This window comes from Mesocricetus auratus, unplaced genomic scaffold, assembly GCF_017639785.1.
Source record: "Mesocricetus auratus isolate SY011 unplaced genomic scaffold, BCM_Maur_2.0 Super-Scaffold_4256, whole genome shotgun sequence".
NCBI lineage: Eukaryota > Metazoa > Chordata > Mammalia > Rodentia > Cricetidae > Mesocricetus > Mesocricetus auratus.
The window spans coordinates 114,387,204-114,401,784 of NW_024429182.1; the positions used below are offsets into that span (position 1 = coordinate 114,387,204).

Consider the following 14,581-nt stretch of genomic DNA (forward strand, 5'->3'; position numbering starts at 1 on the left):
CGCATACACATTCTCATAAAGAAAAAGAGAAATAATTCTTAAAAAAAATAAACACTAGCCCCAATTATTTGTTACCTCTAAGAAACATCTTATGGATGAAAGTCAACTTATCAAGTGAATAGAATCCCAAAAGAAACTGAAATAGCTATTCTGATACCTAGTAAAGTAGAATTCAAGGCCAAATTAGAAGACATGAAGGCCACTACATATCAATCAAAAGAAGAATTCATCAAGAAGATATAACTATGTTAAGCAAATGTACTGTATGCTGGAGTCCCAAGTTTCATAAAACAGGCCTGCTTTGTCAAAGAGGAGGGCTGGACTCACAGGCCTCTAAGACCCTCTCATATTTAATTTTGTATTTTTATCTCAACCACATCTAACTATTTCTCAAGAGAACTTTCTTTTCATATTTTGACTTCACCCATTTTTGAGGCTAAATGGTCCAGATTCAAGCTATTCATCACAGTATTAGTACCTGTGGGCATCCAGACATTCGGACATGTAGAAAGAGTTGTGTGTTCAGAGGACATGAAACATAACTACAGGTGACACACATTTCCCAAAGGTTGTTCAAACCTTTCATGCTGACCTACTTCCCTCTACTATGTTATTTTTTAAAAATAGCAGTTTTCACATAAATGAAAGACTCTATTTCAAATATATCAAACTCTGGCTTCACTGAATCACAGATTCTATATTATTTGCTTCTTTTCTTTTTATTACAACCTGACTTTCCAAATCATAACATAGCTAATTGGGTTTTTCATGAACTAGTAGTTTAGCTGCAAAACTTGTTTTTGTGAAGGACTTTCTTTCTACATATTCTGTAAGAGTTTTCTCCACACTTGTGGGTTCTTTACTCAGACATTTCCAATAAAAGGTGAGAATTAATTATACCCAGTTTCAAGTTCCAACTGGTTGGGTATTCCCAGACCTTTTACTTCCTTTATTATTATCTTGGTCCACATTTCTGCCAGGGACCTAAGGTGCAGAGTAGAATTTTCTTCAGGATATCCCACCCCAGTGATTCATTCCACAACAGAAAACAAATGACCTGGGAGACAGTGTTAGGGACTCAAGATCTCGCAGCCAGGCAGTGGCAGGGCTAGGAGAACCATATGTGATATTCACATGCCCATGACCCAAGATTAAGAGATATTTAGACCTGTTTTTGTTTGTTGTAGACAGTTTTATGCAATAAGCAAGCATCACAGGTAGAGTCAGCATTCTAACCACAAACTGTCCTTTTCTCTCAGACCGGGAACGATTCTGTGCCCTTCCCTGCAATTACACATGGCCTATGGAGAGCATCCTGACAGCTGTCCCTTGGCCTCAAGGGGACAAACCTCATGAAAAGAAATTTCAGTTCTAATCATCTAGTTGCTATAAATTAGTTTTTCCAATATATATCCTGGTTGGCCACACCTGCCATTCTATTTTTAAATATTCTTGCCAACCCTTAGTAGTGTGAAACTCTTGAAGTTTTCCAGTGTAACAGGTCCAGGAGGAAGCATCATTGATAATTTGATTACAAATGAGAATGGAAACACTGCAAATCCTTTGAAGCTCAGGGCTTCAGTTCCGACAACTGTTGGTACCTATGGCCAGCTTACTGTTCCATGTGGTGATTTGTACTTAAGTTGATTCTCAGCAATCATTTATATATCGTGGATACTGTGTGACAAAAATTTTTCCCAGAAATGTAACTTTTAAAAATTTGTTGAAAATGTCTCGAAATCTTAATAGCAAAATTGATCAAAATATTATTCATATATTATGAAATTCAACCTTTAAAAATTTATAAAACTGCTGTGCATTGGTGGAGCTCACCTGTAATACCAGCACTTGAGAGGCAGAAGCAGGTGGATCTCTGTGAATTTGAGGCCAGCCTGGTCTACAGAGCAAGTTCCAGGACAAACTCTAAAGCAATACAGAGAAGCCCTGTCTCGAAAAACCAAAAAGAAAAAAAGTATATAGCACCAAAGTTCAAGTGCATTCATAACATTCTCTAATTATCCCCATGAAGTAGGCACTGTATTTACTTTATCATTTCCAAATATCAAACACATCTCATATTTTAATTGAAAAATTAATTGCTTCGTATTTTAGACATGTAATAAGAATCATTCTGGGTAGAGGCTATTTTATGTTTATAACCAATTACCATATCATCATCTACTTAGCAATTTGCCTTTTGACTTTTCATTCTGCCACTACTGGATTTTCCTATATGTTTGAATCTGCTGTGGAATCCACATTCTATTTCATTATTTGCCTGTCCCTTGTCAGCCCCATACTGCTCTTAGTCCTCTGGCTTTATAAGAAGTCTTTGTAACTGTGGGAGGCAAGTGAATGAAGCCCTGGCCACTGTGGGCCCCAGCACAGACACTGGGTGTGTTAACTCTAAACTCTCCTGGGCCCACAGAGCTTCACAGGCTTGCACTAGTCTCCTTCTAGTCTCCTTTTGTCTCTAGTCCTTTCTTGCTTGCTTCCCTCTTACACATATGGACAGCAATGCCCTGAATATCAAACTCTGCCTTGGCTTGACTTAAAGTTGATTCTTTAAGTGTGGTGGCATGTGGCACATGCCAGCATTCCCATTACTCTAGAAGAAGCAGTAATATCAAGAGTACAAGGTCATCTTTGACTACAGAGTGAGTTCAAGGTCTGCCTGGGCAACCTGAGACATTGCCTTAACCAAAACCAAACAAATTCAACCCTAATAAATTACCTATTTGTAAGCACTGTAAAAGTGTTCACTTTCTTGGTGAATATTCTCCTTACTCATACACAGGATTGGGTTTAGCCTAGGAGCTGCTTAATCCTTTATACATTTGTCCTTATGACTTTTGTTAGAGTCCTCTGCCCTACCTGGAGGCCAGATGCCAGAGTCCCTGAGGCAGAATTGTTCTTCTGAAGCAGATGTATATACTATCCATCCTAACTAGTGTTCTACACTATTGGTATTCTTCAGTTTAGTTAGAATTTCAAAGCATAGCCAACCATTTGGAATTCACTTTGCTCTGAGGAACAAGTATCAAATAGACCTCATGCTTAAGAGGCTTTCCACTTTTGATGGCTGTGCCATAGGGCTTTGACAGTTCCACGCATTCTGGGACTGTCATTTTCCTAGCTCAGGCCCATTTTTGTCTTTGGACCTGGAGAACTTAGAAACAAAAGTGGAACTGACAGTAGAGCCTCTACACCAGGGGCTCATATCAGCTGGGTCTGGTGTGCTTAAGGAGTAGTTAATAAACAAGAGTGAACACATTCAGCAGAAAATTACAGGAAGTGGGCTGGTGAGATGTCTCTGTTGACAAAGATGCTTGCCCCCAAGCCTGAGGCCCTGAATACTATCCCTAAGACGCACATGGTGGAATGAGAGCGCTGACTCCTGAAACTGTTTCTGACTTCTACATGTGTGCCAAGGCATGCAGTTCCCAACCCCTGCAAAACAGGTAACAGAAAAGTATATGGTATACAGTGCTTCTGGCATGTGCTCATGTGAAAGAAATAATGGTATTTGCTGCTGTTTGCTTCCTCCCACTCCCCAACACCCCGCATTTATAAGGAAGTATTTCTTAATCACAAGCCAGGCAAACAACCTTTGCAGGATAGAACATTTAACCTCCAGAAATGCTGGCTTTTCTAGTTCTATCATTTGATAGAATCAATAGAAAAGTCTCTAAATGTGGCCAGAGAGAAACTATTTATATCTATATCCCTGAGCAGTATAAAACATGCTGTCTCTGACAAAGAATTATAAATTTGTCTGGAAGCTCTATATATTTTAGGATCCACAAAAAACGACTAGCACAAAAAAGTTCAAGGCAACTGGTTGCATTTTTAAAATGTAGCCTACTGAATTAAAGTTCTGGAAGTATCTGATTTTGTGAATCATTCTATATGCTCACCTATAAAATGAAAGACTAAATTAAATGACGATGAAGTCCCTTCTACTACTAGCGTCTATCTTCTGTTTTGGAGATGAGGGTAAGACAGACAAATGACTCATCTGTGGTTGTAGTCTAGCTATTTACAGAACTGTCTGTCACCTCACATTTTCTGACTCTTTATCGGCTTCACCAACTGTCTTTGAAAAGATAGTGGTCTGTAGAAAGCAAAGCAGGCTAGAGCTCTCCAACCATGAGGAAACTAAGTTCACTACAGGCTTGTTTAAAATGACACATAACTCCACACGACCGTGGAACCTCCAGCAGCAGATTCACTTTGAGAGGAGAACATTGGAAAGGTTTCTGGGACCTGAGTCCATAGCGGAAGGCTGCCAGGCACTAAAGATCGAAGGGACTAATTCTAGAAAAGATGAATGGTGGGGAAGGGTGACTACTCCCAATTCTGAGCTTCATTGGAAAGGAGGAAGAGGAGGAAGAAAAAAGAGAAGGAGGAGCATGAGGAAGCCCCACCCACCAGCAATACAAAAGCATAGGGCAGGAGGAGCTGCAGAGTTCGGGAAGGGATCAGACAGTTCATAATTTGCCTGAGTGGATAAGAGACAAGACCTGGGCTCGGTGTAATGATCTCTGGAGACGTTGTTTGTGAAAACAGTCTCCACTGCCTCTAGTCCCTGACTTAGGACAGCAAATGATGTCCACAAGTCTTTTTAATTTTAAATGATCGGAAAGCTACAATTTAAAAAGAAGCATTAAAAGTTGAGGTTTCTCTTAATAGAAGTCTCGTCTGTTTTTCAGAATCCTCTGCAGGTGGAGGGCTACAGAAACTAGAGAAGGCTGTGGCTTGGCATCTTAACAGCTGCTCTGCTTTTCTCCTTGCCCTGGCTACAGAATGCTGGCCTGTTCTGTAATGGTAGGTCCATTTTGCCAGAAAAGTCACATATTTGTGGGTGGAGCCATTGGGGAGGCTGGGCGAATTGTCAAAAGTCTGCATAGGCCAAACACTGCAAGGACTGCCAGGGGGTTGAAAACTAATACCTCGGAGGTTAGCAAATTTCCAGTGTGCTCGGAGCCAAAGGTGTGCTTTTAGAAGTAGGGCAAGCGGGAGACCATTAGGGGGGAGGAAAAGAAGGAAGCAGATGCGTGTGACCCAGGTCCTTTCATGACACCCAACTTTAGGTGCTACAGGGCAGCCTCAGAGGCTCCTGCTGTCACACTGCATTGTATCATTGGTTCTCCTGAGTTCATTACCTCTGGTAGAGAAGAGGGGACCTGGTCATACAACCCAGGAAGTTACCCGAATTTGTAAGACTGGAAAGGTCAAAAGGTTAATAGAGGCAAAGTCTCCTCCCCAAGGTCGCATGCACAGGAAGCTGTTGCTAGACTGGAGGAGATTGTTTGACAGAGCTGCCTACACGCTATGCAGAGAGCTGTGGTGAATGGTCAGCCATTCAGGAATGGGCTTTTGGGTGATGTAACTGCTTGAGTCTTCCATGCTCCTGTAACTCACACCCAATAAACTCATTGGTTTGAACTCACACTCAATTTAAATGGAATCTTTTTTCATCTTTCTTTCTTTCTTCCTTTCTGTCTGTGGTTTGTGCCCTAGATGGGATGAATTAACGTTTTCCCACAACTTCTGTAGTCGTTTGAATAGTTATAGCCCCCATAGATTCATGTGTTTGAATGCTTGGTCCATAGGGAGTGACACTATTAGTAGGTGTGGCCTTGCTGGAGTAAGTGTGGCATTGTTGGAGGAAGTGTGCCACTGTGGGAGTGGTCTTTGAGGTCAAGTCTGGCCAGTGTGACACACAACATGGACTCCTTCTGTTGCCTGTGAATCAAGGTGTAGAACTCTCAGCTCCTTTTCCTGCTCACTGCCGGTTCTGTCATGATGATAATGGACTAAATCTCTGAAACTGTAAGCCAGCTCTAGTTAAATGTTTTCCTTTATGAGATATTTGCCATGATCATGGTGTGTTTTCAAAGCAGTAGAAACCCTAATTAAGACAACCCCCAGTGAAAGAGTCAAAATCACATATCATTAGATGGGTTAACATCAGAGAACATCAAACATATCTACAAATACAGTGGTGCCTTATTAATCCTTGGAAATTGGAGGGTATGGCTTTTTTAGATATCTAAGTCAATGCACAGTAAATTAAGGGTATGTAGAAAGTTTCTTTTGAATTAGTAGACTCAATTTTGTATTTATATGACTCTCTTAGAAAGCGATCTAAAGCTACTAACAAACGGCCCACCCCTTACATCTGTAAAATGTAGAAGTGTGCAGAATATATTGTCTGTTTACATAGTGGGCTCTCAAGAGCCCAAGTTAAGACTTAAGAATGCCTGTCTTTGAGTGGCCAAATAGCCCTAGTTCAGGCAGAGTGAGGCCAAAAGTTTTACTTCTATCAATGAAAGAGGCCCAAGGGTTCATAAACAGCACTACAAATAAACAGTCTTTTGCAAAGGAGTTGATCCTGCATTAGCAAATACAGCAGAAACACCACTGACACACCACTGACACACCACTGACACTCATGGGCAGTTGAGAACTATGTCTGAGTAGAAGATACTGACATTCCTAGTCTCAGACCTGGCTTTGCCAAGGCCACTGCATAGCAGGAAGACATATCTAACAATTTCCAAAAATCCTTTTTCTCAGACTCCATAGTCACCACACAACCTCATAACTGAAAGTGTCTCTTTGTTATAGATCTGCCCACACACGGTGCTCTGGCTTTCCCAAGATGAACATTCCAGTGTGTATGTGTCAGTCACAGCCCACAGTGGAGACAAAGTGGCTATCTGTCTTAAACATCTCTCCCCCCCCACCGTGTGTGTGTGTGTGTGTGTGTGTGTGTGTGTGTGTGTGTGAGAGAGAGAGAGAGAGAGACAGAGACAGAGACAGAGTCAGAGACAGAGACAGAGAGAGGGACGGAGGGAGGGAGGAAGAGAAGGAAGGAGAGAGAGAGAATGACAGAGACAGAGAACATGCTAGTGTGTTTGTATATGTGCATGCAGGTGCTTATGCATGACCAAGTCTTTACGCACTCCTTCACCTTATCTTTTGAGACAGGGTCTCTCACGGACTAACAAGACTAACTGGTTAGCAAACTCTAGGAATCTGTGTCTCTGAAACCTACACCAAGGATCTGGGGTTACAGACACATACTACTGTGCCAGGATTTCTTTTTTATTTTTATGTGCAAGCTTCTCAGGTCCTGATGTTTGCAGAGCAAAGACTTTATTGACAGAGTCATCTCCCCAGTGCTGGAATCAGTCTTACGATCTTGTATGAGGTGACTTTTGATAATTAAATGCATGGGAGAGTACTAGAAATCAGAATTAGGGTTCATCAGGATAATATATGGAACACTAAAATGCTAGCTGTCACCTTCTGGCTATTGTTGGCCAAATACATTCACACAGGAAATGATAATACTTACCTTTTACAGGACAGTGAATTGTCACATTTGCCTGAAGGGCTGCCTCCACAGTGCCTCCCACCACAACAGACAGATGGCTGTGTTCTGGTTTGGTGACATTTCTTTCAACAGACAAGATGACAGGTGCCTCTTAATTCAAAGGGAGCAGAAACTATGTTAGGTTTAAACTCTTGTTCATTGACAAGCATTGTTGATTTGCTGAAATCGGGGAAGAGTACTGGTCTCTTTAACCCTGTGGTACACACAGACAAGCATATACACACACACAGCTAGAGGTACTCAGTGTGGAAATGATGGATGGATGCATGGATGGATGAACACATGGATGGATGGATGCATGGATGGATGATGGGTGGTTTGCAACAATCAAGTATAAAGTGAATATATTTTATCATCATAACCATAATTAAGGTTAACTCTTTCTTGACATTTTCACAGAGACTCAGTTCACAAGATGCAAAACTGCATGGCAGGCCAGAATAGCATCTATCACATGTATCCTCAGATGGATTGATGCAGGCCTAAAACACCAGGGACTGTGACAATCTGATACTTTATGGAAGGAGGGGTTATCCTCGATGGAAAAGGCTCTCTGAGGCCTCTCCCACTGATGTAAGAGTAAGCCAAGACTCAGCTAACATGTGCAAAGCACCCCACTGTGCTCTCTGCTCAGCAGCAACAAGAGCAGAGCTACTCTTTAATTAATAATCACAAAGCCTGCCCCTGCACAAGGTGATGCAACAATCAGACATTTCAAGAACAATATAGAGCCTAAAAAACAAACCATGTACAGTTTTCTTTTAGGGCCAGAGACAGGCTGACTTGCATATAACAGAGTAAGTTTAGGATTCAGGACTCATTCAAAACTGTTTTGGGAAAGGTCAGCTGGGCAGGAGGTCACAACTCTCATTAACTTTCTTCTAACCATGAACATGTACAAAGTTTCTGCTGGGCTACGGTAGGAACCCCAATCAAATTGCTGAGTGACCTCATAGCCCTTCACCCTGCAGTGTGTGGCTCAGAGGCTCCCCTTCTCACACTATCTAAATAAATTCATGTGCACTTAAAATAGTAAAACTATCACTCTTGAAAGACTATTGGCTGCTGGGGCACCTCCTTAATACACTTCTCACACCTCTCTACTCTGCAGAAATTCTTCATTTATGAAATCACATGAAGCTATCTCAAGTGGATGCCCTGTTTGGAGGAGAAGTAAGAATTTAGCATTTTAACTAATGTGAAACAAATAGCCACATAAAACTTGCCACAGAGTCAGGAATTCATTCAAGGATTCTCTCTCTTTGAAATTTGATAATTAATGGATTCATTTATTAACTCAGTCAGGGCACATGCTTTGTCCCCCTACATGCATAATTTGTGTGGCATGGACAATGAAAATATAGAATAAGAACACATGTACTCTTGTTCTCAAGAAGCCTAGGCTACAGAAAGTTCCATTCTTTTTTGGAGTGCCTGAGGCAGTAGAAAACTACCCGAGGGGTTGAAAATGATGGGAACACTTTGGGTAGAAGGGATCTTTGGTTGTCACAGCTCATCCTATGGTTCATGAGAACCTCATATCAGCTCTATCAGAAGTCTAGGTTATCTGGGGATGGACTCAAGAGCAGACTTAGGAGCACTGGTAGAGGAGGCATTTCCTGGTCACCAAGGAACTACCTGAATTTGTGCTTGCTTGAAAGGAGCTAATGATTACAGGCATAACAGTCCAGGAGAAAACAAAGGCTATTAACCTGTAGGTCACAACCCATTTAGAGGTCAAATGACCCTTTCACAGGGGTTGCCTAAGACCATTAGGAAATATAGGTATTTACATTATGATTTACATTACAGTTATAAAGTGGCAATGAAAACAACTTTCAGTTGGAGTTCACTACAGCATGATAAACTGTATTAAGAAGTTGAAGCATTAGGAAGGTTGAGACCCACTTATCTGATGACTCTGACTTGGGAAGGCAGCCATCCTCAAGTCATCCAGTCTCAAGGAACTTTCAAAACCAGTGGGTTCAACTTTCTCAGCTTGTGGATGACTAGTGTCTGCCACCAAGCCTAGCAGCTAAGTAACCAAACTGGGTTCTAAGCCCTGATGTTGTCTCTATTCTCTCTTGGTCCATTTGGGTCACAAAGAGAGGAAGAAAAGAGAATAGTGATCTGGGAGATGATACTCTTGTTTATGTCTAGTCCTAGAATATAATAGTACCATGGAAAATTACTGCCTACAGCTTAGGCAGCTAAAAATTATCTTCTATTGTAAAAAATATTTTGATACAAAGTGACAATGTCCAGTGCCTATGGTGATGTTTGCTGATGTAAAATTACAACCCCTGAGGGTGGTGCTGACTAAGGAGTGGCAGGTATGTCACTGAGAGAAAAGTGACAAATTTAAAGGCTAGTGATTTTCATTCCTCGGCTGATGGAACTTAAAAAGTCTATAACGTCAACATTGCCAATGAATCTCCATCTCATTAATTCCCAATTTGTGGAAAATAAGCCTTACAGCCACTGTTTCCAGAGAGTTGGTGTAAACTAAGAACATGTTTAATAGATCAAGCATCAGTCTCATTCCAAACCTATTAAGGCAATGCTCTAAGCAGCACCAAGCAAATGGTACTTTAACAAGCCCTGCTCCATTGCCATACACAGTGAGAATTTAGAATGCTAGCATTCCAGGTGATAAACAAAGCAACCATGAGACCTCAGACACTCTAGGCTTCGTCCGCGGGCATTACCTGCGTATAACACCAATGAACTTTCTACATCTGAACCAAGATGATCAGCTACTGAACATTCATATATCCCTTGCTCTTTCCTTGTAGGATTTTTTATCTGCATCTTCCCAGTTTCATCCAAAATGATCCTGCAATTAAACATTTAAAATAAGAATATATTTAAGTAACATATATAATTGCTGTAGGGTCATCACAGAATGTGACTGCAAAATTGCAGGTTTTCATCTGGCATGGAACCTGCAAGGCAATCACGTCCCGGCTCCTGACTCGAGGAAGAAACTGCATATGTGGAAGAGTAGGGAAGGCTCTCCTCTTGCATTAGATCAGAGAGGTCCTACCGCAGGCTGGGATGTGGACAAGCTGGATTCTGTTTTGATCTTACTACAGTTTAAAAGAAAAAAATGGCAGGTAAGTTGCACATCCCAGAAGCTTCCTGGAAGAGAAGGGCAGAGAGAAGGCAAACACTATGACACCCCAGGTGAGCAGACACAGATGTCAGATTCATGGTGGACAAGGCAGTCATGTGGCAGACATGGGGGCTTTACAGAAAGAGCAAAGAAGTCCAAACTAGCAGGGGAAACAAAACAAAACAAAAAACATACTTAGGTTTAGGTTCTGGCTAGCAACTGAAAGAGATAGGATAAGAAAAGAAAAGAAAAAGTTCCATCTTTCTGAGTCAGACCCAGAACCTCATAGCAACCACACTGTGGTTTGTGGAAAGTGTCCTAGAGAACAGGAATTCTGGGAAGGGAAAGTAAAGTACCTCACTTAAGCAGTCAGTTAGCCCACCTATCTCTTGAGCATGGCTTAAGGTGAGACTAGCCTATTAAGGACAGTATTTCCTCTGATGGGGGAATAGTCCCTAGGTCAGGTGATTGACTCCACAAGCTTGAATTTTAGGTTTCCCCTGAGGTCAATGAGTGTACTTTCAACCAGGAGCTTGTCCTTAATGGGTGGGCCTTTATCACTCTTTAACAATACTTAGTGAATTAAGCCATCTCAGAAAGGCAAACATGCCTGGTGTGCCTTTTCCCATTTCTCATTCCTGGACTGTGTATAGATAAATATAAATGGAGTTCTTAATTGGTCTAAGTAAAAAAATACCTGTAGTCAGATATAGAGGAAAATGCTGAGGGATCAGAGAGAAGGAGTAAGCTACCACCACACCTTACCTCCTTTGTATGTCAGCAGACAAGAGATGGAGCTCCTGTTTCTCCCTGCTTATATCCTGTTTCTGCCCAGCTACCTAACTTCCTGTCTGTCTGTAGAGACCTCCAGACCTCTATGGTTAGCTAGCTGCAAGCTCCATTCTTTGACCTTCAGACAGGCTTTATTTGTGCAAGCAAGGTATCACCACACACGCACGCACACACGCACGCACGCACGCATGCACACGCATGCACGCGCTGTGAAAGAAGTAAAACTGTTTAGGTAGATAAAGGAGAATGGGAATGGGAGGAAGCATATTTTTTAGGGGAAGAAATCTGAAAATGTTTCTAAGAAAACTAGAATAGGCCACAATAAGGAAGTACCAAGGAAACACCATGTTCTTAGTTGACTCACTTCACAGAGGGCTGCAGCAATGCTCCATCCTTGGTCCAAGTGTATGTGGCCTCACTGCTGGGAGTAATAAGATTGCAAAGCATATTGATGACCTCTGTGCTTTTTGTAATGTATACTGTGTTCCCAATCCTTGCATTTATTGTTTTGTTAAATGAAACTGAAGGGGGTAGGGTTTGTCTCATGAGAACAGGTCCTTTTGACTTAAAAGTCAGCTTGCCTGAAGTTTTTACTGCAGGGCTTTGGGGAGCTCTACCTGTCTCCCCTCTGAGTGGAGCCTTGGGAGTAGTAGCCACCTTGTGGGTGCCCCTCTGCTGGACAGGCATCGGCTGAGCCTTGGCCAACTCAGCTACCAGCTGATATATCATCTGAGATGCGAGGTCATCGCTGGCCTCTCCTGTCTCCATGAGCTGGCTCATATTTCTAATAAGCTCATCAAATTGGGCTGTGTCCATGCTGTATGCTCCCTGTTTCATGGCTGCCTCAAACTGCTTGTTCTTAAACTCCCAGGAGTTGGTGTTTCCTGCAGAGCTCCTGCATGGCCCTAACAAAGCTCTCAAGAAAGACTGGTTGTTTATTTCCCCATCGTGCAGGTAAAGTTCGTTTTGGTTATTCCACATCTGACGCATTTTATGCCATGTGGCTCCCAAAATATTGGCTTCATTGTGGTCCACCCCAGAGTAGGCCCGCAAGTGCTCTCTGAGGGATGGGTGCGCAATGAGTCTGTTGTCAGTCCCAATGAGCTTGAGGACAACTGTTTCCTGGGCAGAACCTGCAATGCACCTGTACACGCCAATGTCAGGGGCTGCAAGACTGTGGATCTTCAGTGAGCCCGACTTGGTGATGCCAAGCTGCTTGGAGTTCTGCAGACAATGGCCATCCTTCTCCCACTGGATCAGAGATTTCTGGAAGCGTCTTACAGGACATTTGATGATCACAGACGTATTGAGCAGCAAGTAGGCTCTACTGCCAATGGTCAGGTTGATCCGTTTCTCCTCCCTTGTCTGAATATAGACTCTCCGGACACCAAGAATCTGGGGAGCCCGCTCTCCAAGCTGTTTCTTTGTCCCAAGTTTCACTTCTGCAGGGGGAAAAAAGTAAGGAAAAAATTGATGGAAACCACTCACAAATAGAAAATTTTGACAGGAAATTTCTGAGGCTGATTGATCTAGGCCTACTAATATCTTTCTTTTTAATTCTTTAAAAACATGTGAATTAAAACAAGAGAAGAATCTTACATCCATGTTTGGGGTAAACTTCACAGCTGTAACCTGTATTCTTCCCACCAGCTGTCTGGGTCCTGTAGTTGTCTCAGCCCCCAAATAACACACGAGACACTATATTAATTATGAAGCTGCTGACCATTTGATATATTTTCTTACTGGCTAGCTCTGACTTAATTATTAACTCATAATTACTAATATATATTTTATAAGGTCGTATCTTACTGAGAACACCAGACTTGTGCCCATTCCTCCCGGGATCTCATGGTGACCCTCTACTCTTGACTACATTTCCCAGAATCTTCCTCAACTCCTAGTCCCACCTATCTTGCTTCCTTATTGGCCAACAGTGCTTTATTTAGCAACCAATCAGACAAACATATACACAGAAGGACTTCCTCTATCCCACAGCAGTCTAGTACTTCACCAAGGATGCATACAAGTTTGAACATGTTGCTTAGAAATATGTATGCTATTTTATAAAGCCCTGGCATGAGGTAAAATAACTCAATGAAACAGAAGAAACAGAAAGGTTCTTCTGTAGTTGAGAGTTGTTTTTTGCCACAATGGAGTAGTGGCTTGATTAGTTTCCCAAGTACTGATGGTGTAAGACTCTATTAATAAGATGCTTCTTCAGTATGTTGGCCACCCACTCGCTGTTGGGGTGGCCCTCAGTGAGTTAGTTTGGCTTTGACCACAGGTATACCAAATCTAAGGGAAGAGGTGAGAGAAAGTGAGTGAATACATTTAGAAGGTCTGAGTAGGATGATGGGGTAGACAAAGTTCAGAATCTAATCCAAATAGATCATCTAAACAACCAGGAGTGTCTGAAGATGTAGAAGAGTGTGCTCAGCATAGAAAGGTACAATAAAATAAGCAATTTAAAGCCAGACATCCAAGTTTGAATCCCAGCTTTGCCTGAGGATATGACACTAAATTTCTCCAAGTCTCTATCTTGCCTGCAAAATGAGAATGATGTTAAGAATGTCATCCTTCAAATGAGCCTGAGAGTTACGTCCACTTGCTTAGATCACATGTACCCTCCTGTGGCAGGCACATGTGGCTTCTCATACGTGTCAAATGACAAAGGCATCCCAGAAGCAATGGGGCAGTGAGAGGGTATCAGAGCTGGGACTGAACTTCATTTGTTCCCAATGACACTAGCTGACAGCTTGGGACAAAAGGTTATATACTTACAATTCTGTTCCCTAAGGTGCCAGCGTTTGCCCTTGTTTTTACCTGAAAACACGTGTATTCTGGAGAAATATGGGAAGAAATCAGATTACTGTTTGATGACATATGTTGGTCTCTGGGCAGGTCACAGGGTGTGGGAACCTCAGTGTTCTTGTTTCTACTCCCAGACAGTCTAGTTTATGGGGTACAGTTAAAACTTTAGAAAGTTCCTCAGCTGACTGAAATGCTCAACTACTTTGAGGACAGTCATCCTGGAGCATATCACTGGAGTAGACTAACAATGGTAGAAAAAGGCACTCATGGCCCAGTTTCTTCTATTCAGTGACAGTAATGAGCATCTGTATTGCTTGTGAGCTCAAGTCTCTGTCACACACGTGTCCTTTCCTAAGATGGTAGTGGGAGCTTGTATATCTGATCTTAGCATCAGGCATCGTGGTCCTTTACTGATTAGTCATACTTGTATGTCATCAGGTTTCTCAGAAATGGACTGT

At 42.1% G+C, this 14,581-nt stretch overlaps 1 protein-coding gene across 4 annotated transcripts in view; it reads right to left on the reverse strand.

Moving 5' to 3' along the window:
• Adamtsl3 (ADAMTS like 3) overlaps positions 1-14,581 on the reverse strand; it is a 287,836-nt gene that overhangs the window by 37,608 nt on the left and 235,647 nt on the right. For all 4 annotated transcript variants that reach the window (XR_005870063.1, XM_040729194.1, XM_040729180.1 and 1 more), the window contains exons 21-23: positions 11,677-12,754; positions 10,114-10,241; positions 7,367-7,495 (exon numbers count right to left, since the gene is read on the reverse strand). Coding sequence is in view for 3 of the 4 variants with exons in the window: in XM_040729194.1 (XP_040585128.1) it covers positions 7,367-7,495; positions 10,114-10,241; positions 11,677-12,754 (1,335 nt within the window). In the remaining variant the exon portion in view is untranslated. The remainder of the gene's footprint in view (positions 1-7,366; positions 7,496-10,113; positions 10,242-11,676; positions 12,755-14,581) is intronic.